At 36.5% G+C, this 24,631-nt stretch overlaps 3 protein-coding genes across 5 annotated transcripts; 1 reads left to right on the plus strand and 2 right to left on the minus strand.

Moving 5' to 3' along the window:
• Positions 1-3,785: 3,785 nt before the first annotated feature.
• Positions 3,786-6,831, plus strand: LOC125188569 (protein IQ-DOMAIN 22-like). The gene is made up of 4 exons (XM_048085501.1): positions 3,786-4,236; positions 5,190-5,390; positions 5,764-5,841; positions 5,909-6,831. The coding sequence occupies exons 1-4, from the start codon at positions 3,928-3,930 to the stop codon at positions 6,647-6,649; spliced, it is 1,329 nt and encodes a 442-aa protein (XP_047941458.1). The 5' UTR covers positions 3,786-3,927; the 3' UTR covers positions 6,650-6,831.
• On the minus strand, positions 4,114-11,629 carry LOC125188567 (phytyl ester synthase 1, chloroplastic-like). Of its 2 annotated transcripts, none has more exons than XM_048085500.1 (14): positions 10,971-11,629; positions 10,828-10,879; positions 10,499-10,554; positions 10,198-10,356; positions 9,986-10,090; positions 9,516-9,622; positions 9,110-9,231; positions 8,726-8,834; positions 8,377-8,507; positions 7,884-8,253; positions 7,608-7,721; positions 7,428-7,519; positions 7,040-7,359; positions 4,114-4,233 (listed from the first exon to the last, which is right to left on the minus strand). In XM_048085500.1, exons 1-13 carry the CDS (start codon positions 11,335-11,337, stop codon positions 7,059-7,061), a joined length of 2,085 nt encoding a protein of 694 aa, XP_047941457.1. In that variant the 5' UTR covers positions 11,338-11,629; the 3' UTR covers positions 4,114-4,233; positions 7,040-7,058. The 2 variants fall into 2 exon arrangements, with proteins under 2 accessions (XP_047941457.1, XP_047941456.1); XM_048085499.1 differs by lacking the exon at positions 4,114-4,233 and having other exon boundaries at positions 6,816-7,359; positions 10,971-11,347; positions 11,521-11,576.
• Positions 11,630-14,431: 2,802 nt separating this feature from the next.
• On the minus strand, positions 14,432-19,447 carry LOC125190603 (transcription factor MYB3R-2-like). Of its 2 annotated transcripts, XR_007170944.1 has the most exons (11): positions 19,307-19,447; positions 19,061-19,191; positions 18,383-18,525; positions 18,030-18,096; positions 17,511-17,568; positions 16,926-17,020; positions 16,718-16,821; positions 16,023-16,151; positions 14,843-15,923; positions 14,675-14,726; positions 14,432-14,594 (listed from the first exon to the last, which is right to left on the minus strand). XR_007170944.1 is itself a non-coding variant. In XM_048087934.1 (10 exons), exons 3-9 carry the CDS (start codon positions 18,505-18,507, stop codon positions 14,849-14,851), a joined length of 1,653 nt encoding a protein of 550 aa, XP_047943891.1. In that variant the 5' UTR covers positions 18,508-18,525; positions 19,061-19,191; positions 19,307-19,447; the 3' UTR covers positions 14,598-14,726; positions 14,843-14,848. The 2 variants fall into 2 exon arrangements, 1 of the variants encoding a protein (XP_047943891.1); XM_048087934.1 differs by lacking the exon at positions 14,432-14,594 and having other exon boundaries at positions 14,598-14,726.
• Between the last annotated feature and the right edge of the window lie 5,184 nt (positions 19,448-24,631).

Consider the following 24,631-nt stretch of genomic DNA (forward strand, 5'->3'; position numbering starts at 1 on the left):
AACTTGTCTATCTTAGTGTGCAGGTACTAATTGATAAGGACTCGGATTCCAAATTGGTCAAGAATATGGAAAGAGTTAGGGTTTCAATTAGGGTAACAATCTGTAATAGCAAGACATCTTAGCGATGTAGATTACTTGTAATCTTGTAACAACCTTTGTACTTGGCTTGTATTGTCTGAGATTAGCAATCTCAGAGATCAATCAATAAAAGAGGTCCCGGTAATTAGTGAATCCCGAGTGATCTGATTCCTACAAGGCACAACATGATTGTCGAGTGAGCCTTTTCATCTAGGGTTACCCACTCGTCATCCTTCTCGTCTGCCTTTTTCGCCTTTCCTTTTGCAGTTAGCGGCGCCCACAACCCTTGTTGTTTCAGCAAAGATCACATCTTGATCTGCCATAGACCGAAACTATTTCTCCCAGTAAATTTGTCGATCTTCACGTTCAGAGCGGACATCTTGATCGATTAACATAGAAACCCTAACAGATGCGGAATTCAGAAACCCTAACTGATATGTAATTCAGAAACCCTAGGTTCGAAAACTAAGCTCTAGATACCAGTTTATTGTGACATAATAGAGCAATTGTGTAATCGAGACAAACAGATACGTAAAGAAGACACAATTTACGTGGTTCACCAACGTTCCGTTGGCTATGTCCACGAGCAAAAACGGAGAACAAATATTATTCAGAGTGTTTTCAGATTGTGGCTACAGATTTCAGATTGGATCTTAGATCACAAAATTATGTGCTCTACTCTCATATAAATAGGCACATATGAGACAGACTAGGCCTAGAAAACATAATCCTATCCTAATTAGGAAACCTAATCCTATACAGATTCAAGGTATACTAACATAATATAATAATAAATTATATTATAAAATTATTTGTATATTAATTTTGCTAGTACTCCCTTGTCTGTCAACTACTTAACGTTTTTTATTCCATAAAACAATTAAGTATAAACTAATTTTCATAAATTTATTTAAATTGTCCTTATATTCTAAAAACTAATTAATTTATATCATTTTTAATTTGGATCTCATCATGTACATTGTAATTTTACTATTTCATTTCTTTCGATTGCTATAATTTTTATGATTTGAAATATAATTTGAAGCTTGTTATTTCAAATATTTTATGTATAGTATAGCACATGGAAAAATATATAAAGAAAGATTAATACATGATCATTCATATTATATGAATGAAGATGTAATTATCTAAGTATTTATTTTGAAAAATTCTTAATAAAAGATAAAAAAAAATTATACATAGCAATATAGGGGCATGTTAGGGTGCCACCACCCCTTAAAATAACACCATACCACCATTCTTAGCCAATCATTTGTACACGTGAACGAATAATAGGCTGCCACATGGCAAAAAAAAAAATTCTGAAAAAAGACGGTCAGCAATTTGCTGGTCTTTATCCAACAATATTTCTTGTCCAGCAATATCCGTCACACTATACAACAATCTATAGATTGCTGTGTAGTGTTTGTAATATTGCTGTGTAGTGTTTGTAATATTGCTGTGTAAGTGGTGTCACGGTGTCATTTTAAGAGGGGTTGTCATTTTAACACAAACCTAACAATATAATATTAAAAAATGTAAATGGCATGTATTTTCTTATACTTGTAAACTAATAATTTTTCTCCTTTGAAAGATCAACCAATATGTACTAGTACGAAATTAAAACTTGAAATTAATAGTAGTAAAATACCAATGGTTTTGAAAATATATATGACAGAATAAAAGTGAATTTCCAAATAAAAGAGTATTTTGCCCAAATTTTTACTCTGTAGAAAAAGGAACAATTTATTTCTCTTCATATCATTGTGATAGTGTAAATAAAATGAATAAAAAACTTATTTAATTAAAATACTATGATTCTGTCTAAAATTTTATTACAAATATTTTAACAAATGTGATTATTTTTAATAATAAATTCAATTATCATAATAATTGCAAAGTAGGGTTTGTTGGTCAATTTTCGAACTTTATATTGGTATGATATTGTCCACTTTGGGGCAGAGCCCTTACGATTTTGCTTTTGGAACATTCCCCAAAAAGCCTCATAATAATGGAGTTGGGGTGGCACATATATTGCTTGCAACTCTTACTCATTTTGCTATGCGAAATGTGGTTTGTATTCCAACAAACCTCCCCACAAATGAAAACCACAAGGCCAAAGACCGCACAAATCTCAGATTACCACAAGTATCAATGGAGCTCATATAGAAACATCGGATAATGTGCAAGCAATCGACCGAACCCCGGACCACAAATGTTAGCCCCCGAACCAAGGTTCTGATATCGACCGAACCCTGGACCACAAATGTCAGCCCCCGAACTAAGGTTCTGATACCACTGTAGGGACAGATTCACTATTTTCGAGACCTCTTTTCAGTCGATAGGTAAGAGATGGTCAAAAATTTCTCAGAGAACAGACCAAGATACAAAGCACAATTCAGCTACATGTACAAGATATAATCTGAACCCTAGCTACATGAATCTCAAACGATTCAAGTTCAAGCTATCATATAATATTTCCAGCACACTAAATAGAAGAATTAGTAGTAACAGAAACCACAAATCTAACTAGATCTGTAGAAGAATAGAAAAAATGACAAAATAGTAAAACAAGAAGTTGGCTCAGATTGCAACGCAGCTGCACCGACCAAACCCTCTGCTATCTCACCAAAAACCACAAGGTGAGCAATCGTGGAATGACGCCCAAAGTGTCGGCCATAGAAACCCTAGGTCTCACCAATTATCGCACAACGAACCCCATTCAGCACACTATCGTTCACACAACTCTTCGCATTGTCTCCACAAGACTCAAAGAACACAGAAACTCTCAAAATTGACAAATAACTGTCTAGATCCCCTCGACTTAGCAGATCGAACTAGAGAGTTCAACCAAACGTCAGACTTCGCAAGGCAACACAAAAGTTATATCTGCTAGGGAAATCGACGTTCAACTCACCAACACAAGAGATAGAACACTCAAGGAAGATGATCGAAGATAAAGGTCGAAGAGATCTAGAGAGAAAACCCTAATCACAGACAGAGTGAGAGAGAGAGAGAGAGAGAAAGTGTGTGAATGAATGACTCAAATTGTCGTAAGAGACTTAAGTCTCACAAAAGAAACACACCTCAATCGGATGGCTAAGAGCCACGATCCATGTGGAGTTCCATGTTGCGATCACATCAGGTTAGTTAACGGGCCACTAAAGACTTGAGCCACTCACAATCATATGGTCATTCACAATTACTTGGATTAAGCACAATTAGATAGATCCAAAATCCCATAGCAATATCTATCTAAGATCTAAAATCACTTCATATTTTAAATGATCAGTATGAAACTCCCTACATTTTTGAAAAATATGGACATTTGGTTGGGCACAAGTTATGATGCATTATAGGTGCATAAGAAACAATTAAAATTATTAGTGAAGAATGAATCTCACTTTATCAGAAAAGAAAATTTTCAAAATTAAAAAATTCATACATTTCAAGAATGAACGAAAAAGAAAATAAATCATATTTTTCAGAACCGGAGGAAGTATAACATTAAATTGGATAATAATTAAGATAAATACTTCCTTATTATTGGGACGGCCAATCCCACAAGAGTAATCGAAAATTGTAAACAATTATAATTATGACATTTGGATCCAAAGCGTGTGAATTGTAGTACTGATAAACGCAGCATTAAATTATTCTTTTACTCGTAGGACAATAGAGTAATACTACCAAGTAGTAGAAAAAGGAGTGATTCCCAGATAATTCAACAGTTTATAAAAAGCCGCAACTTCTCACAAGAAAAAGGGTGACTCTGGAGTTGACTCCCCTCCATTTTCGACTCTTAGTTTCTCTCTCTTCTTAGTTCTTCTTCACATCACATCACATCACATGGGCAAGGCCGCCAAATGGTTCAGAGGCCTCCTCGGCCTGAAGCCCTCCGACTCCACCCACCGCCACTCGCCTAAGAAATGGACCTTCGCCGCCCGCCACAAGCACCTCCCGGACCAAGACGCTGAGGCCAGCAAGCACGCCATCGCCGTCGCTGCCGCCACCGCCGCCGTCGCTGAGGCCGCCGTCGCCGCCGCTCACGCTGCCGCCGCGGTTGTTCAGCTCACTACCAGCGGCAGGAACATCTCCGCCGCGCGCCGCGAGGAGTGGGCTGCCGTCGCCATTCAGTCTCACTTCCGCGCCTATCTGGTTTGTCAAATCAAATCAATCTACTCAGATTGCCTAATTTCTTCTTATTCTCTTTCTTTTTCATCTGCTTTGCTTTTATCACATACTCTCTATATTGAGTCAAAACTTATAAATGACGAAATAGAAGTAAGTGATGAAATAGAGAAAGAGTGATTAAATATTGTGTTTTTTTCAATCTAAGAATATAATCCAACTTAATCGTGAAATCCAACAAGAAATACGACTTAACTAGTTGAGATGAGTGAGTACTACTACTAAAATTTTTTTGACAGATTTTGTATCTATGATTTTCTACTTGGAAGAATTATTGTGATGTCAAACTTCAAAAAGGCTGAGTTGAATCTCTGTGGAGGGCGACTGGCCTCATTCCAAAAGAGAAAAAAAGAATTTTGTGAAACATTATTTATTGATTATTTAAATAATGTGATGCATTAATGGGATTTGTCCAATGTGGTGTACGTGGTCGGTGCAACATTTTTTTAATAGGAGTAATAATCACTAAAACTTCATTTGTCACACTCTCTCTCCTTCTGCTCAAGATTTCATACTATGTACTGTGATGTACTTAGTGATATAGTGCTACTTCTTTGACTTGGATTTTAGTTTACTCATCTATTTTCTGGGCTTCTTCACTTTTGCAACCACCTAATTTATGTGCTACTACTACTACTACGTTTCTTGATTCTTCTAGTAAATGTTACGGACAGAAATTAGGAACATGTATTAAATGGCAATTTAGATCTAGGTTTGGTACATGTTTGGATATAAAGCTGCATTACTTTATTACTACTACATTTATCAATTATGTACATGCATGTATGCCTCTCATTTTCACTTTGCAGTGCCCACATTTTCCATAACATGTCACCATCCTATATATCGTCAAAAGTGAAAAAAATAATCAAGTCTTGAGCGCCACCAAATTTTAAAATTTTCATGAATATGATGTGTAGTCGAGGAGAGCTCTACGGGCGCTCAAGGCGCTGGTGAAGCTGCAAGCACTCGTGAGGGGTCACCTCGTGAGGCGGCAAACTGCATATGCCATGCACCGGTTGCAGGCGCTTGTCCGAGCACAAGTGCGAGCTAGGGCTGTTCGGGCTCTGATGTCGGAATCCCCACACTCGAGCACAAAATCCTCTCACTTCAATTATCCGGTGAGAAAGTTATTCTATTTTCCCTCCCATTGATTTAAAACTTGAATTGGTTGGTAGTAGATAGTAGATAGTAGTACTATGACATAAACATTACCTAATTAGAAGGGGGGACCATTCCTTTCACTCTTATCATATTTTACCCTTCAAAATAATGCTCATAAACAATTAGCTACCCTCTATATTTGACAATACTATTACATATTTGTACAAACTAGTTGGGGTCAAATAAATTTGTTTTCATTGTTCCATGCTATGGCATTGTGCATAAGTTGAGCCTCAATAAAAGACGTTAGCCCCCGGGCTAGTAGGTGGGGGGCTCGAGCAACTATGAGTTAGTTTGCATATGTTCGAATAATAAATGGTTGCTTTGTAGGGGCCAGCAACACCTGAGAAATTCGAGCATGCTACTCGGTCTAGGAGCATGAAGCATGAGCAAACAATGATGCTAAAGGTTTGTTGATTGTTGTGGTTTGGTTTGCTAACTATCTCTAACCATATGCCTACTAATGAAAATGCAGAGGAATGGTTCGAGGTCAAGCGGAACTCCCCACCACCACGATCCAGAGAAGCCACATGCTAGCCGTGTGCTGTTGATGGACAGCAGGAGGTTGTGGGAGCAAGGCGATGATAGAAGCGACAAGATTCTTGAAGTGGACACCGGTAATATACATCATGTCACTTCCAAGCGTAGGACCCTCTTCTACTCGTCTCATCTTAGCCTAGGCTCCGATCAGAACTGTCCGAGCTACACCACATCCAAGGACTCCACAGCCCGACAGTCAGTACGGAGCATGTCATCAGGCGAAGTTCAGTCCTTGAGCCCCTTCAAGTTTGCAGAGGAGGACCCAGACGAGAGCGCCTTCTGCACTGCTGACAACAGCCCGGCATTCTATTCAGCATCATCGAGGTCCAAAAGAGGAGGCCCCTTCACCCCTACCAAGAGTGATGGTACGAGAAGCTGCCTGAGCGGTTACTCTGATCATCCAAACTACATGTCTTACACAGAATCCTCTAAAGCTAAGGTGAGATCGCTCAGTGCTCCGAGGCAGAGGCCTAACTACGAGAGATCGAGCTCTACCAAGAGGTATTCAGTTCACGGCTATGGCGATTCAAGGCCTGCTCAGAGAGTGTCTACGTTGCACACCAACTTCACCAGCAAGGCTTACCCTGGATCCGGACGCCTAGATAGGTCCGGGATGCCTGTTAGAGGCGACTTCGATGGTTTCAGCGGTGGTGGTGGTAACTGGCAGAGATTTTGAGCTAAAACTTGGCATATATTCTTGAAACTTTTAACTAATTGCTAATGTAACCAGGTAGAGAGAGTACTCTAACCATGGATGGTTTTGTTGTGTTGTTTCGTTTAGTATCAATTGTAACAGTAAAAATGTTAAGTAACTTATTTAGAGCTTTGGTAATCAGTATTTATTAGCATTGGCATGAATTGAAGGTGTTGGATACATTTCAGATAAAGTTTATATTTACATACTAGTTCCCTACATAATAATAAATTTGTATTTCATCCCAAATATTTGAATGATTGCAAATGTACCACTACGTTCGTCAACTACGATCCAGAGTTTGTGTGACACCACGAACAATACGATCAAACCTTGAGCAGAAGCAAGAGTCCATTGTGATCAGAAAGTTACCTTGGAACCAGTCAGTCATCTATGGTTCAAAAGTTGGGACCTGATCCATGGGAGCACGAAAAGCTCGGTACATGGCTCTATCAATGATATTCCTGTACGGATCATGTTCTCTTTTCTTGAGCAGGTACGACATGCTTGCCTCTACTTCAGACTTGATCGACAGATAGAGCTCTCGCACTTTTTCTCTGTCCTTCAACGTCTCTTTCCTCCCCTTCATTTGAATCGGCTTCCCAAATAGGTAGTACAGCCGCCCAGGAATCTTCGGTACGATTACGGGAACATACAGATCCTGATTCGCAACCTCACCACTCGCCCCAGCCCTGCAGCAATGGCATTCAACTCTAAGCACATGTTACAACAGCAAGCTGAGAGTGTAAGGTGGCTATACCTGAAATTAAATTCTTGTGCCTTTTCATTTTCGCTTCTTATTAGATCACCCAAATATGGGATTTTGATCATGTCATTATAGTCCAGGACTAACTGCCAATAAGAAAACGCGAATGGTTATACGCAACGCAAGTTTGTTTACAAATAATATTTCTTATCACGAATGTAGTTACAACGATACCTGAGCTAGGTCATCCTCTCCGATAACTCCAAAAGGTACGATAGTGGCTTCAAATCTTGCAGCCATCCTCACAAATTCCGGCTGATCTGGCCAGAATAATTTATACTCTTCACCCTGATCAACAAAAACTTCCCATCAAGTTCAAATAATTAATTTGTAATCATCCAAGTTTTACATATCGGACACTGATATCTTGAGATTGATACAAACATCTTTCTGATCATCTTCTTAGCTAGTTTCATGAGATGAAGAAATACGAAACAGATGCATACTAACCCTCTTGTGGAGAGCCTCTCGAGCGCCACCAGGGTACAACAACACATGAGATTTTGTTTTAAACAGCTTGAAAAGATTGCTTGCGCTGACAGGTAGTGCGCCGAATAATTTTGTATAGTCGTAAAACGAAAACTCCTTATTTTCACTTTCAATAACATCTGAAAACAAAGTTGGATGTGCTATACCACGAACCAAGATCTTCTTCTCGTGCAGAAATTGTAGGACTAATGGTGATAGCTCTAAACCCATAAGCATGTGATAACCAACTAACAAGACTGGACCTTCCTCGGGAACTCCATCTAGGCCTCTCACGATCTTCCCATCTTTCATAGTAGACAAGAACACTGGACCTCCAAAATTCTGAAGGAGTCTGTATTTGTATTCGATTAATTCACATGTAATAGAATATGACATACATGACTAAATCTTCTCGGTTATGTTCTTAGCGTAAGAATGAAATATACAAGGATAAAGAATCATGTTGGAAATTTACTCATTTCCCTCGATTGCTAGCTTGAACTCGGATTTACTAGGAGGTAAGAAATCCATCACATAATCATGGTTTCTGGACCGACGGTACATGTTAGTAGCTTTGATAATGGTCAATAGATTAATACCATCCTCCTGTAAAAATAAAACTTGATATGTTCAATATGTGAGAAGAAGACAGTGGCAAAAAACAAAGTGTAAACACTCAAACATTAATCTTATGAATATATATTTGCATACTTCAATCTTCGCAAGAGGCATTTCAGAAACAAAAACCAACAAGGAAAAGTCCTTTAATGCAAGGAAACGTTCTTATACATCTCTGGAGAAACCATAATAATATCCCCACCTACCAATAATATGGTATGCCCATTGTCTTTGAAGTATCTTATATTGCAATTTTTCAGTGATTTTAAGAGCCTCCAAGCTTCATCTCTACTGGGAAGCATGCCATCCTTGCCACTGAGATGCATGATCCATCAGTAATGAGTGTGTGCCAAGAACAAGTCACATCAAATGTAATTTGGACAAATCTTAACAATATAAAGAACACAATTGAACAATTAGTTAAACTTTAGGACGTAAAAGTCTAGAACAGATGCATATGGTAAATTATTGAGATAATTTCCTAGATGATTTATTGTTTCTTGCCTCCCAAAGAAGAAGAAGAAGATTGGTTTTATCCTTTTGCTGTACAAATTATAATATTGAACAGTAGAGAAAGATTGAGAAGAAACCTAGCAAGAACAAGTACTTCAGCTTTAACGGCATGAAGACGAGAATTAGCATAAGCAGCACCTGTATTCAACTGCTTCAGTCTCCAAAGCAGGGTTTCTTTTGGTATGATATCAGCCAAGCCCTATCCATATTTTATTGAATAAGTAGCTAGTAATTTATCAAGAAGCCTGTAGACATGTACATATATATGTGTGAGTGTGGGTGTGTTGCCCTGTAAAGTGGGTGATGCAATTACATGTGATGCAAACAGTTCCATTGAGCATCGTTTTTGCTTCATTTGTTTCTCCTGCCATTCTTTTATCGGCAGGTTACAAAAAGCTCCCAAATCACAATCTCCTTTCTTAGAAATAACTTTTGAAAACTAAGTGCAGATATGAATCAAGCAAAAGGAACCAATGTTCTTACAGAAAGACGTGGCAGCATAGCAAGAAGGTTGTTCGCTAACTGTTCAAAGTATTGGTTAGGAGGGCCCGCTGTATCAATATTCACCGCGGCCATCTTTACTGGATCACCTGGTTTCAGAATGGTAGACAGTTTACAATCAAGACAGTTTGAACAAAATATATGTTTCCAGATAAAATCTTGTTCACAAGATGGTAATCAGAGGTGTATTATCAATGTTGCTACAAACTTAAAATCCCTAAATGAGACACATGGAATATTTCTAGAAATAACAGCAAACTTAAAATGCTGCTATTAACAAATCCACAGAGAAAATTGTTAGAAATATGTCTACAGATGTGCTATTAGAACACCTAAATCACATGGAATCCTCACAGAAATCCAGATAGCTAATCGATGGCAACGGCATAACGTCAGATAAATTGACTACTTAAAACAATAGAATAAGATATCGAAGAGTATTGAGTACATACCCATAACAAAGCTCAAAAAATAAGGAAAAGCACTATGAAGTTCATTAGGCAATGCTTCCAACAAAGGTAGAAAAGGCTGCAGCTGAGACCTTCCAAATGAAGTTGCTGAAAAAAACGAATAATCAGTTAAACTTCCCTATCTGCCAGCCACAGTTATCAACCGGTGTATCTGAAATTTTTGAATAAGTCACTAACGAGTTTCTGAAACAGACCTGGATTAGCTAGTATGACTACAAGGTCAATATCAGGATTCCGTGCTGCAACTGCAAGAGCCAAGCATCCACCAAAGGAATCTCCCACCAGATATATGGGCTTATTAGGACATGAAGAGTGCTCGGTTCTCAAAGTTTGTTCAACCCACACTACCAACTCTAGAAAATTTACGAATATAAGAGTTTTGTGTTACTCATATGAAACCAAGAAAATTTTCAGGTCACAGGAAGCATGACAGAGCAATAAACCAAAGAATAATACATTGTTTGAATTTGATTATGCTACCATAAACACAGATACCTGCAAATGGGGTTCGATCTTGCACTGGGATATGCATGCACCGAACATCAAAGACCCTGAGACCAAAGAAAAAAAAACCATTATAATGAACAAACTAAAGGAGCAAGATACATACTGCTACCACAGAATGTTTTTATATTCAAATTTCCAATCAACATAGACTTTGTTGCTTGGCATAGATGCATATAAATTACTAACACCGATTCTTCAATGTAAAGGATCATGAAAATTGAACGTCAAATGAACTCAATACACTATCTCTCCACACAAAAAGCATAGCAATTATGCATTTGAATACACAAAAACTCTTACTTAAATATTCCACTTACTTTCCAAGAGACTTATGGTGCAGGATAAGGCCGAGTCCCAAACCATCTATTCCTGCATCAAAAAGTAGAACTTCAAAATATATTCTTTTTAAGTAGAAATATTTCAGAAATTAATGAACAGCAATCAAGAATCAATGATTTACCAGGCAAGAAAAGTAGCAGAGGTGAGCCTCTCAAATGGGGCCCACAAGAGATTGGGGTGAACCACCGCACCGGCCCACCGTCCGGCTTGATTATATCTCCGGCATAATCAAGGTAATCTTGCACAGTTTCAGTCCCATAGCCATCTTCCCACAAAGCTTCCAACTTTACCACCTCCTCTCTCCCCTTCCCCTCAATCACAACCTTCCCTCTCTCCTCCTTCACTGCACCATTCACTTTCACAGATAATGCAGCTGCGGGATCCTTACTAGATAAACACCTACTTGAATATCTAGAATGAGCCACTCTCTCCAAATTCGAAGCAAAATGAGGCCGTGACAGCGAAAAACTCTTCATAGTTGAAGCCATGAAGTGGAAGCTGCAAAATTTTCAAAACTATCTGAAAATGAAGTGTCCTTTCATGCTTTTAGATAGGAGTAGAAAAGAGGAAGAGAAAAGGGAAATGAGAAGAAGCAAGAAAGACACGAAATGTTGCGGGAGTTTCGTGTGAGAATAAACAAGCAAGATAAAACCAGTAGAGTGAGATTGCACATGGAGATGGGCAGTCGCGACTATTTCCATTGAAGAGATTGAAAGTTGAAACTGAAATGGAAAGATTGGTAGCGTTTATGCGATAATTGGAAAGCACCGTTTTAGATTGCTGAAAATGGAACGGTCGAATTGTGGTGTGAGAAAGTGGATTTACTCAATCCAAATTTAGGGCCAAAAATGTCGAAATACTGTATTTACCACATCAAAAAATATAAAATCAGTTTTTTGTTACACCGTAATATTCCGATACGATAACAGTATGTATTATTGCGTATGGTACACCGTATCGTATAAATTATACCGTAAAAGTGCGGTATACCGTAATAATGATAAAATAAAGTATCAAAAACTAACCATTCAGACTATAACAACCTTGAATCTAAGATGCATATTAAATCAATAGGTACTGACTAATGCTTAATCAACTCATAAATTTATTAATCAAAATTATTGGTTATTGGCATTGGCCAATTAATGCATTTGAAGTTAATTTTAATAAATAAGGTTTCTTATTGTCTAATTAAGTTGACAAGCTTCTGCATTACATTTTATAATTATGAATTAAAAAGTAATATTTTAGTAATTGATTAAAGTTGGGTAGTACACATAATCATGTCTATCACTATAGCAACTATCTTGCTAAATTTTGATTGGTTAGCATCACATTACCTAATATTTTAGTTCTTCATTTGTTTTTTACCTAATACTATATGTTAGTATAGTTGATGGAGATATTGTTCCAATCCCAAATAAGGTTGCCCGAATTTGAGGGATACGAATTAAATAGATTGACGTATGCGTTTTAATAAGACAATTTTCGACCATGCTCCAAAAATGAGTCATTTTTGGTACAGAAATCTTCTCTCTATACGCCAAACTCAAACCCATTTTTAGTGTATTTTGTGAAATAACACCAAATACTGCAAAAATTTTGTGAGACACTCAAAAATGGTGTAAATTTTGAATTTGATAAATAGTTGGAGTAAAACTACTTTTTAGTGTGATGAATACTCAAAAATGGATTTGAGTTTGGGGTAAATGGTTGGAGATGGTCTTAGTACTCCCTCCATTCCACCTTTTATAAGTCTAATTTGAGTTTGGCATGAATTTTAAGAAATATAAAAAAGGTTAGATAAAAAAAAAATACTCTATTGAATTGTGAGTTCTACTTTTATATTAGTTTAATAATAAAATGTGAATGGAAAAAATTAGAATGTGAAACCTCTTACCATTTATAGAATATTTTAATCGGAACTCCTAAAATGAGAAAAAAAAAATGATAAATCATAACGGCTGAAATCGTACGAATGGAGTAATATAAGTAATTATTATAGTGTAGAAAAAAACTATTCCCCTCGAAATATAATTCTGATATTATATGGCAAATTTGATTATGTATAACCCAGCCGGGAAGGAATTATAAGAGGGGATAGTAAGGATTTTACTTAGTACAAAGTCAGAACACATTAAGACAATAAATATACAAATCATATGAATTTATCAATCATATTGATTGTTTATTTCTATTCATTAGTATTTCCTCTGTCCCCGATTAAAAGTCACACTTTTCCATTTTAGTTCGTCCCCAATTAAGAGTCACAATTCATTTTTACCATAAATGGTAAGTAGGTCCAACATTCCACTAACTCACACCACTCACATTTTATTATAAAATCAATATAAAAAGGGGTAACTGCTTTTAAAGTCACTAACTTTCCATGAATTCCGGTTTTTCCCACGAACTTTAAAAAGTTAGTGTAATGTCACGAACTTTATTGTCGGTTGTCATTTTCCCATGTCAGGTTTTCCGGTCTGATTCAAACTGTTCGTTTCCTATTAAGACAATGTCCAAATTCTTTTATCTTACTATCGTTATCTTTGTCTTTGAAATAGCTTCGCGTGAGTACCTTGTACGCCTCAATCAGAACTCGGATAAAGAAGATATGGCCATTATGATAGTATAAGGTTGCACAAAGGTCGCAACCATCATCAAATGACCATAACTTCTTCATCCGAGTTCCGATTGAGGCGTACAAGGTACCCACGCGAAGCTATTTCAAAGAAGAAGATAACGATAGTAAGATAAAAGAATTTGGACATTGCCTTAATAGGAAACGAACAATTTGAATCAGACTGGAAAACTTGACATGGGAAAATGACAACCGACAATAAAGCTCATGACATTACACGAACTTTTTAAAGTTTGTGGGAAAAACCGGAATTCATGGAAAGTTGGTGACTTTAAAAGCAGTTACCCTATATAAAAAGTGGATCTCACATTCCACTAACTTTTCCAACTAACTTTTCTTTACATTTCTTAAAACCCGTGCCCGGTTAAAGTGTGACTACTAATCGGGGACGGAGGGAGTATTTAATAATATATTTAATGAATAAATTTATTTATCGATAGCTATGAGTATAAAAATCATATTTATCTATCAGAATACAAATTATAATAATACATCAATATACAAATCGGAATGTGATCAAATGAAAACTCTAAATATTGTACAAACTCAAAACTATGATCTGGACCATTGAAAAATGTCAACAGATCACAAAAAGCATCAACAAGAAAATGTCAACACAACAGTATTTCAACAGTAGTCAATGATTGATGTTGTATTGATATTGTGTTGATACTGTGTTGACATTAAAATCTTGAAATTTTATACTATGTTGATACTGTATTGAAACAGTGTTGAAGCTGTATTGAGGAGTTTTGAGTTTGTACCATATATAAGTTTGCATTTTATCACTAGCTTATACAAATCATTATTTATTAATTATTTATTGTTATTTATCCAAAATATATGCAAGCAATAAATTTATTTGTTTTATGAACTATACCTATTAAAATAATGCTAGTAATTAATTTATACTCCTAAATCATATCAATTTATTAAATATATTATTCATCATATTAATTTGTTATATACTCATAGAAAAGATGTATCAACAAGTTCGTTGAAAGAACAAGATCTATTTGAAAAAAAAAAATTCAAAGGACTTATTGTATGTGTAGTCTTTATTCTTTCCACCTCACGTCTCAAATTACTTGTCTTGATCCGGTCCTGTTAAGAAAGATATCCATTTGATTGTATTACAGCATAATGAATGTATTAAGCATACAAGAGGAGGTTACACATTGTACCTGCCTTACTCACAAGATTGCTTCTTTGATGTACACTGATAGCCTGCAACATCTAACAGAATAGAACAGCACTAGTTATTGATCTAACTTGAGTCTCTTTTTGGTAATGTTATCATACATGGTAAAAGACAGCATTTAATAAAAAAAACTGCTGGATTTATAACTCACTCTTTTTCAGGGAGCCAAGATTATCTTTTTATCAGATTTAAGTTGTGATGATCCTGGAGAGTAACATTTAACAGAGCTCGAATCCCACTCTAAATCGAATGCATGTTCGAGTCGTCTTTCCACAGCTTGTCCTATAACTGATGAACCAGATCTGGTGTCGTGACAAGGCAAGCCACCTCTCTCACTCGTCAAATTTGAGCAGTCAGCAGCGTGCATTGAAGTGCTAAAAGTGCTAGAGTAAATTCCACTAGCTACTTCTCTATATGTTTTCCTCCGTATAATTGAAGGCGTATTTCTGTAACTTATAGCCGAACTCTTCAGTATAGATTCTGGACTAGAGATAGATAGTGACAGGTTAATGGGGTAGGAACTAACGAGCTGATGACCAGCATGTTCAGTTTTAATATCAGAACCATTCGGCCGAGATGGATCATAACATGACAATCCACTCCCCTCATCAGCCAATAGAGGTGATTGACAGATCCTGCTTCTTTTTCTGGTCTTTATACTATTGTCAGTGTATCCACACACTGAGAGGCTTAAAACGGTATCAACAGGTGAGTGATCACAACTTCCATCTGTTACACATTGGCTGTCTCTAGACATCTGAGGTGATGTAAACACTTTTGGATTTGTAGGGACGCTATCCAGAGCATCTTCTCTAACATTATTCAACGAGTTGGTTGACTGGTTATAGGATCCGACTTTATTGCAGCTGCCATTGAAACAACTGCCACTTATATTGGTGGGCGGGGAACCAAAATGAATACCGTTTGTACTCCCTTTCTCATAAGATCTGCAGGAATCCAGCAGGGCAGGTTTTGCCTGTGCATGATCTGCAGGAAATTTAGTATTGCCAAAGGCCATGATTGTAGAACAGGAACCATCACTTTTCTGAGTGACCTTCTGGTCTGGATAAGGCGATATTGTACCACTTTCAGCTCGCATTTTTTCTTCTTCATTATTGAAGATATTCAGATACGAACTTCCCTGCGATTCCATTGCCAAAATAGGAGGCGAATTCATATCAGGCCTCTTCTTAACCGAGCAATTCCAGTGGTTTTTTATAGCATTGTCAGTCCTGCAGTGCCAACCATTTGTTATTTTGTTAAGAGATCATGAAGAGCCAATAAACATGTTGAATTCCTACTGTGCAGATATGAAACCTTGAAATAGATACCTTCCGGGGAGAAACTTCGCAATTTCTGCCCATTTGTTACCAAGTAGTTGATGGTAGTGTCTTAAAGTTTCTTCCTCCTCTTTTGTCCATGCATCTTTCTTGATTGCCGGATCCAAGTGATTATGCCACCTGGATACTTATGTAGGGCAAATCAGAAGACGAAGAAATATCCTTTACAACAATAAGCACAAAAACAACAGATCATAGTAATGCTTGTAGAAAAACACAGCAAGACAGTAAAATTTGGGTGAAGGGGAATTATAACCTGAAGACGCTATTTAAGAAATCAAAACATGAACCTCAGCTTTGATATGAAAGTTCATAAGTTCACTTATCTGTTAACTAGATACATAGAATTTTCATTCTGCGTTGCTGTCAAGATAAAGTATTATTCCAAACCAAAAACTTTGGATGACCGTTGCATCGACTAGAAAGGATGAAGAGGCATGCCAGTGATCTAATTATACTTATATAAAACAAGCTAATCAAACATACTTCCAAATAGTTCATTTCGTTTTTAGAGGAATACCAACACTTAAAATACCTATTAAGTTGAAACAGGTAAACTGATAACATATCTAAGAGATAATCAGAGGCTAATTGAAGAAATCTTTACATAGACCCAAAAATTAAGACGCCAGATGTTTATAGATTATAACCCATCAAAAATCAATAAGAATATGCAGATAAATCACCTTTCGCGACACTGCTTTCCATTTCGACCATGTACAAAGTTTGCAATAAATGACCATTTCTTACTACCGTACTTCACAACAAACTCAGTAACACGATCATCCTCCTGAAGAGTGAGAGAAAAGAAATCAATATTGTATAAGAATCTAATGCTTAGTTAGATATTTATGTTACACATAAATCATAGTAATAATGACGAAAAAAACATACCTCCTTTGTCCAAGGGCTTTTCCTGAGGTCTGGGTTCAAAACCTTCTGCCAACGGTGCAAGCACTGAACATCTGATCTTCCAGGCATGCATTCAGCTGCACGAGAAAATATCAATTGGTCAACAATACCAAATTTAAAACAATACGAGAGTGACAGCTGATCAGAAACTATAAAAATCTCTAGATTCTACAACACATGCACATCATGGAGTGACAATGATATGAAATAAAAGCTATTTAATGATTACGAGATGATGTTCTAACTCAAATATAGCAGCATAACATGCACCAGATTCAAAACCATCTTTTGTTGGCTTCCATATTTTAAATTTGAACCAATAAGACAAATTGATATATAACAGCTTTCACAGGCCAAATTGATCTTTACGCCTTAACAAGGAGAAGAAGCAGAAAACATTGACAGTCCATAACGCAAAGATATATTCACACGATACAAGTTTACCAGAAAGCAATATAATCCAAATAATAGAGAATGAGAAGTACAGAAGCATCAAAGACGGGCCAAATATGTTTAAGAAAGTTATTGCAACGTAACTAGCTTGAAAACACAACATTGCATACGCACATATTTTTTTCCAGTTCTTGGCATTGAACCTCTGCACTACTTCAGTAAGCCTCTTATCCTGCAAAAGCATATATCAATTATTATCTCAGAAAAATAAGAAACGAACTCTGCTGGTGTCAGCACTAAATTCCAGTATAACACAAAACAAGTCATCATTTAATAATACAAATGTTCCTTATTCCAGATTAAAGACTTTCCCTAGTTAAACATAAAAAAAACATGTTTTATGAAAGATACCTGTCTTTCCAACAATCTAACAATAAGTTAGCGAAAAATTACTCAAATTGTCAGATGCGATATAGTCAATTTTATAACCGCACCAAGAAAAACAAACAAATTATGACACAATCCAATTTGAATCAGAACATCAGCACGGTAATACAGTAATGTGGCAAAACTACTATCTGTTTGTAATATCCCTGAACCAAGAAGTTAAAAAAGGGGAAGATTTTATAACCGAGTTTATTCCATGTTCACATCAAATTGGGGTTAGTCACACATCATAAAGTAGATGCTTACCTCATCATCCGTCCAGCCTGCTTGAGAAGAACGTTTGGTTGGATGGGAACATCCCCGGACACTTAAGCTACAAGCAAAAAAATCAAAAATACTCAGTATTAAAGATTAAATAGAGAATCTTGTCATAAGTTTTCACTCTTCGAAATTCATTCATCATCTTCCTGATATCATTGCCCCCACCATGAACTACCTAAGTACATAGCCGAAAACACCAAAAAGACACTTCTCAAATTATCATACTCCTTCGTATTGCAGAATACTCTCTGCCATTCACAAATAAGTAATAACAAGAATAATTTTGAGCCAATGATGTAAATTCTGTATATCAGAACACAAAATGGATAAATGCATACCCAGAATCAGAAGAAGATCTTGGAGTCACAACATCAGAACTGCTGTCAGAAAATGATGAGTATGAAGCAAATCCAACTTCTTTTGTTGACTCTGGTGTACGTATTTCCTTTCTTGCTCGGATCATGACTTCCTTGTCAGTCGACTATCAATATTCAGCAAAATATTAAAATAGGATTCACTAATAAAACAATTAGAATCAGGAGTGCATCCACAAACATCCATCAAATATTTACAAAAGATACATATCCATTAACCTCCTGCATTTGGATGGGTGGTGTGCTAGTTATGAAACGAAGGAATGCCGCGTACTAGTTATAAAGAGGAAAAACTAAGCACTTTACCATAGAAACATGTAGATAGGCTGTCAATAAAGCATCAAGGTTCTACTTTGACATCCTAATGCCATTTATGGGAAACAAAAAGAGTAAAAACCCAAATAATAAACCGCCTGCTGATATAACAAAATTATCTTAAACGAATGCAACATAATTACACACTAGACTGGTATGAAATACAGAGAGCAAATCAAACTCAGATGCTCACAAACAAATGAATGGGAAGTGAGAAAACAATCAAATGCCCCACGAATCAACAAATCACAAAGCAAATGATTGAGTCATGACGAATATTCAACTACTTGATCGCAATTTTCAATCAGATTAAGAACAATACAAAACCTAGAAATGGCAATTCATCGAGCTACAATCGGCACCGACAGCCAGTTCGAAGACGAAATGCATAGCATTGAGACTATGAGCGAGTGATAATCAATGCGGCGAGCGAGATAAATACGTGGCACGATCTGTAACTGTAAATCAAGCAGCAACAAAAACGTAAGCAGCTCTTAAGAATCCGCAAAGAGAGAGAGAGGGAGGGAAGCAATAAGGAAAACATAGAAATAAAAAGGAAAGCAGCGGCATTACGCGTTAGAGAAAGAGGAGTGAGCTGCGGAGTTAGGGTTGAAACGTTGGCGAAAAAGAAGGAAGAGTTTTAGCAATGAGATGATGGCATTGGCGGAGGAGCAGCGGGAAACTCCCAAGATTCAATTGACAGCTATGAAGAGAGAGAAAGAGGGGATTATTGCTGCTCAGCTCTGCATTTCAAATAAGGATAGTAGACCCGCCAGTTTTTCCTTCTTTTACGGATTTTTTTTTAAAAATAGTTGCAGAGAATCTAGTTGCCGAAGTCAATGTAGTTCAAATATTGATTAAAAAATTCTAAGGAAATTGATATATTTTTACTATTTTTGACAAACAATCCTTTTCGCTCGAAAAGATTTAATTGCAATGTAATTAGATTTGTTTTCTTTGTCTTATCACTATATTATATGGCACCAAGCTATGTAAGGAACTATTGGAATCTAAATATAGATTTATGATTTAATTTCATAAAATTAAATGTTTCATTACTTGTACGATTCTGCCAAACTGCTTGACCGGATTTAGATTCCAACATACATCCAATTCAAGCGACAACGTTCAAAGTGAGGTGGTGACAACTTTCCCCGTGGAAACTCATGGGGACATATTGAAGAATCGGTCAGCACCTCCACCATGTTCCGTCTCCGACATCGGCCCACCTTCACCGATGCGTCGGATTCCTGCTCAAATTCCAAGTACGTGGCTTGAAACTATCATAAATGAAAGTTTTTTTATGCACAAAGGAGCAGGCTCATGCCATCAAAATTAACGAGCAAGAAGTCCAAAATACAAAGAAGAAAACTAGTCAAAAAGCACCAACAAAACAACTAAGCTAACCTAAAGAAAAAGCCAACAAAGCTAATCTACCAGAAAACTAACACGAGCAACCCCTATCAAAAAAAGCAAACCATCAAGCAGAAACGACCAAAGACTCATCACAAGCAGCTACATTTAGAGTAGTGAGCAAGCTATATTTAGAGCAGAGAGCAAACACCCACATATATGTTGTAGGTGGAAAACCAAAAACCAAGCTAACGTCCAAGAAGTCATGTTTTGTACCTCAATCTTTGATTATGAGTGCATTATTCGTTGCACTCATTCACTCTCTGATTTCACCCAAGTTATCAAACAAATATCCCGGCGAGAATGCACAATCTGGACACCATCCTTTCGCACAACTTCCAATGTGCCAAAATAGTCTCTCTTTTTTTCTCAAACTCTCAATTAGGTTGAACATTATGAAACACAATCTTGTTTTTTATTCCTTAGATAACTCACAAGACAATTTAGAACATAGAAATTCAAATTTTCTTATCAAATCTTGTAAAGGGAGTATCACATCAGAATAAAAATCATAAGTTATCTATGAGATTTATGTTTTGTAGATAAATTATCAAACAAATATATCTGGTCAGTGGTCATCATATTTTCGCCCAACTTCCTAGGGGTCAAAATAATCTCTTTTTTTTTTCTTAAACTACCAATTGGATTCAACTTTAACATCATGGAACACAATCTTGTTTTTTATTCCTCATATAACTCACATAGTACATACTCCACGCAATTATATTCATATCTATCTAAAGTGTAGTATATTATACTACTATGAATGAGTGTATACATAATGTATTTTTATTTTATTAACTTACAAATTCATGATCTGATTTGTTCTTTCCGTAGTTGCCATTTCTAGAAAAAAACTAATTGGTTAGATATTTTTATGGATTATGTTTTTGGAAATAAATTAAGTTTGACTAAAAATATATTTTCTAGATACTGATAAAAAAATATGATGCTAATTGTAATCTACTCCCTCGCCGTTTATAATTAATAGTATTACACCCGTGCTATACACGGACTAATATATATTCAAAACATTAATTTTAAATCATAAATTAAGAGGATTTATATATATACAAATCAATAGTGAAGCATAATAAACTTGAAACAATTAGTCAGATTATAATGTTCAAGAATTAAATCGTACAAGATAAAAACCTATTAATGGATTATACTTTTAAAAGCTTTTGTATACTTAGAATTAGAATTTAAAGAACCACCAACCCGTCGTTACAAACTAAAATCTTCCAAATTTTCACTACTTATATTTTCCAACAAAACTCGAAGATAAAATAACTCGTTTTCCTTGCTTGGAGCCATTTGTTGCACCTCTTATAACTGCAATAAAATACATATGTAATTAAAAAATTAAATAATAAAATATATTTTACCATAACTTTAAACTGGAACAAAACTAATAATCAATAATAAAATAAAAAACTTAAAAATCTAACTATTACTATTGAAAAGAAAAATTATGATTACTAAAATATGAAAGAAATAAAATGGTGGTAATATAGTAGAAAAAAATCTAGAAAAATATTTATATTTTTTTAATCCAAAAAAAAATCAAAATAAAATTAAAAAAACAATACGTAAATAGAATGAAAAGTTATTACAATACTCGTACTACAAATATCATCAATTTAAACAAACTAAACACCAATTACTACAATTAACATGCAAGAACCCTTCAAAGGTTTATTGTCAAAAGTTGAGAATATGCTCTTTGAATCTTAACGCCCTGCAGGGAAAAATAAAATTGAAAGTTAAATATTTTAGATAAATAACTAAAAAACCTTATAAGGTGAGAGATGGCAAAACACATACCGTACGCTTATTAAAAACACATTCCAACTTGACAATGTTTGATTTGTAGAACACCGAGGAAGGAGAATTCTATGGTTTCAACTTCTTCTTCCCATAAGAGCACAAACAACAAATATTAGTATTAGTATTATAATAATCACAAAAAGAGTACATAAATAAAGTAGATGCATATAAAAATGTGATATTGATAGAGATCAAGAACCACTCTAAAAATATAATTTTCTTTTTTCGCAGAAAATCAGTGATGCATTAAGAAAGAAATGAGTTAAAATCTAAGCAAATGACATATATTTATAGCCTTAGATATTATTTGTATCCATTAATTCTGAATTCGTAATATTTTTTTATCATCGATTTGAAAATAATGCAGAATTAAATTAATAGATGCAAAATTAAGGTAATTTAATGCCACACCCTAATAGATCAGGTGGTTACATCATTTGGTGCATTTGTTTAATATGGCATTTGTTTTGAATACTAAGCAACTAAGTAACTGCTCATTTCATATTAGTAAGAGCATTCGCAGCGGTAGGTTTTTCGTTGTCCGTCCGTCCGTGCCAGCGGCAAGGACGAGCTCGTCCGCCGCTGCGTGAGCTGTCCGTCCGTGCCAGCGGCACAGCGCTGCTCTTAGCTAAGAGAACGTCCATATCGCTGAGCAGCCTTACGTGGCGTGTTCTGATTGGCCAACGGCATAGCCGTTGGCATAAATTTATTTAAAAAAATGTTTAAAAAAAAAAAAAAAAATTCCCACTTCCCAAAAAATTATATCCGTTTTCCACCCACTTTTAATTTATTTTTCAATTTTTTTCCCCAAAATTCACATTTTCATCTATAAATACCCGCACTTCAACACAAAAAAAATCACATTTCATCTATTCTATCATCTACATTCTCTCATCTTTTTTCTCATATTCTCTCATCTAAATTCCCACCACACTACACAATGTCCGGCTCCGGCGATCACCCCTCCGGCAATCGCGGTTGGAACCACAATTGGTTCGACTCCGATGAGCCAATCCCTAGTCCGAAAACGCAATTTACTGCCCCTCCTCAAATCCAAGGTTCGCAATTTTCAGGTGGCTACCGTCCTTACCCGATGGACAACCGAAATGCCTCCGGGTTCGGGTGGGCACCCGAACCCAGATCGGGAGGGAGCAACAACTCTACTCCTACTCCTACAGCCTACATCTATTCCTACTCCTACTCCTCCTACTCGTGGAACCCGCACCCCGTACACTCCGGGTGAGATGATGGCGATGTTCAAAGCCTACTTGGCAGTCTCCGAAGATCCGGACGTTGGCACGAACCAAACCGGGGATACGTATTGGTGGCGCATCACTCGTCTTTACAATGAAACCCGGCCGGGGGGAACCATCTATCGCAATGATAGTATGGTGCGCAATTGCATCTACAGATGCAACGAGGCAATCGGTAAGTTCCAGGGGTACTTCCAACAGGAAGAGCGGGCGGCGGGGAGCGGCAAGAGCGAGCTCGACATCATCAGTGCCGCCTTGGCGACCTACCAAAGCTTGGAGTTCAAAGCGTTCAAGTACCTCGCTTGTTGGCAGGAGGGGCGCCTTCATCCGAAGTATAAGGGGCGACGTAGTAGCATCCTCCTCCAGCTCCTCTAGCAAACGGTCGAGGTCGGTAGCCCTATCCAACGGCGCCTCCGATGATGTGGCTACCCAGCGTGCCGGAACTAACTTGGGTAGCTCCGACGCTGGCCCGAGCAGTTCCCGCCGGCCGCAAGGAAAGAAGAAGGCGACGACCACCCGCCGTCGCGCCTCGACTCCATCCGCCCCTCCTCCCGCTCCCTTTGTGCCTCCTCCACCCCCGAAACACTTTGTGGACCCTCTTGGGTCAACTCTATTTGAATGATACGTCTAAGATGACTCCGGAGCAACTTGCAACACATGGGCAAATGATCCGGGGTCTCAAGAGGCAATTGGGGATAGAAGACTAGTCTTCCACGTGTGTAATTTTTAATTTGTAGGATTTTAATTATGTATTTTTTTATTTTCTAGGATTTTAATTATGTATTTTTATTTTTTAAGATTTTAATTATGTAATTTTTATTTTTTAGGATTTTAATTATGTAATTTTTATTTTTTTAATGTATTTTTATAAGGTAGAAATGTTTTTAGTAATTGAAGTATTTAAATTGAATAATAGAATGGTGGGGCCCTTGAGCTTGTCCTTAGCTAAGAGCACGGATGTGGGTGTTGTGCTCTTAGCTAGGACAAGGAGTAAAAGTGGGTCCGGGCCCACTTCCGTGCTCTTAGCTAAGAGCACGGATGGGAATCCTGCTCATTTATATTACTAATTGACAATGTCGTTTCCCAAAAGTGTATTGCTTTTACTACTAAATGAAATGAATAAAATGTAATTAAAGAAAAATAATCATTGCAACTGCCACATTAAAAATTTCCACACCAGAAGTTATTTACTCTAAATTTATTTTAGTTATTGAGATTAAAGACAAATTGAAGCTTGTTTTGTTTATTATTACTACTACTGCTACTATTTGTTTGTAATTTTTGTTAATCTTGTGACTTGTGTGAGTGTATAGGTCGGAGAATACGATCAACGATAGTCGATAGTAATTCAGAATTTATTTTCCTTTTTCTGTTTGTATCTTCTTAGTTTCTCTTATACTTT

The sequence above is a fragment of the Salvia hispanica genome, chromosome 5 (assembly GCF_023119035.1).
Source record: "Salvia hispanica cultivar TCC Black 2014 chromosome 5, UniMelb_Shisp_WGS_1.0, whole genome shotgun sequence".
Taxonomy (NCBI): Eukaryota; Viridiplantae; Streptophyta; class Magnoliopsida; order Lamiales; family Lamiaceae; genus Salvia; species Salvia hispanica.

Bases quoted from the DNA above. Each gene is read 5' to 3' on its own strand.
- LOC125188569 (XM_048085501.1), top strand. From the start codon at position 3,928: ATGGGCAAGGCCGCCAAATGGTTCAGAGGCCTCCTCGGCCTGAAGCCC. The intron at 4,237-5,189 runs GTTTGTCAAATC...TATGATGTGTAG, and splicing joins CTCACTTCCGCGCCTATCTG to TCGAGGAGAGCTCTACGGGC. The intron at 5,842-5,908 runs GTTTGTTGATTG...ATGAAAATGCAG, and splicing joins AGCAAACAATGATGCTAAAG to AGGAATGGTTCGAGGTCAAG.
- LOC125190603 (XM_048087934.1), bottom strand. From the start codon at position 18,507: ATGATCCGAGCAAGAAAGGAAATACGTACACCAGAGTCAACAAAAGAA. The intron at 17,021-17,510 runs GTGCGTATGCAA...TTTCTCGTGCAG, and splicing joins CAAGAACTGGAAAAAAATAT to CTGAATGCATGCCTGGAAGA. The intron at 15,924-16,022 runs GTATCTATTTCA...TTGGCACTGCAG, and splicing joins GCGAAGTTTCTCCCCGGAAG to GACTGACAATGCTATAAAAA.
- LOC125188567 (XM_048085500.1), bottom strand. From the start codon at position 11,337: ATGGCTTCAACTATGAAGAGTTTTTCGCTGTCACGGCCTCATTTTGCT. The intron at 10,555-10,827 runs GTAAGTGGAATA...CTTTGGTCTCAG, and splicing joins CACCATAAGTCTCTTGGAAA to GGTCTTTGATGTTCGGTGCA. The intron at 10,357-10,498 runs GTATCTGTGTTT...TAAATTTTCTAG, and splicing joins AGATCGAACCCCATTTGCAG to AGTTGGTAGTGTGGGTTGAA.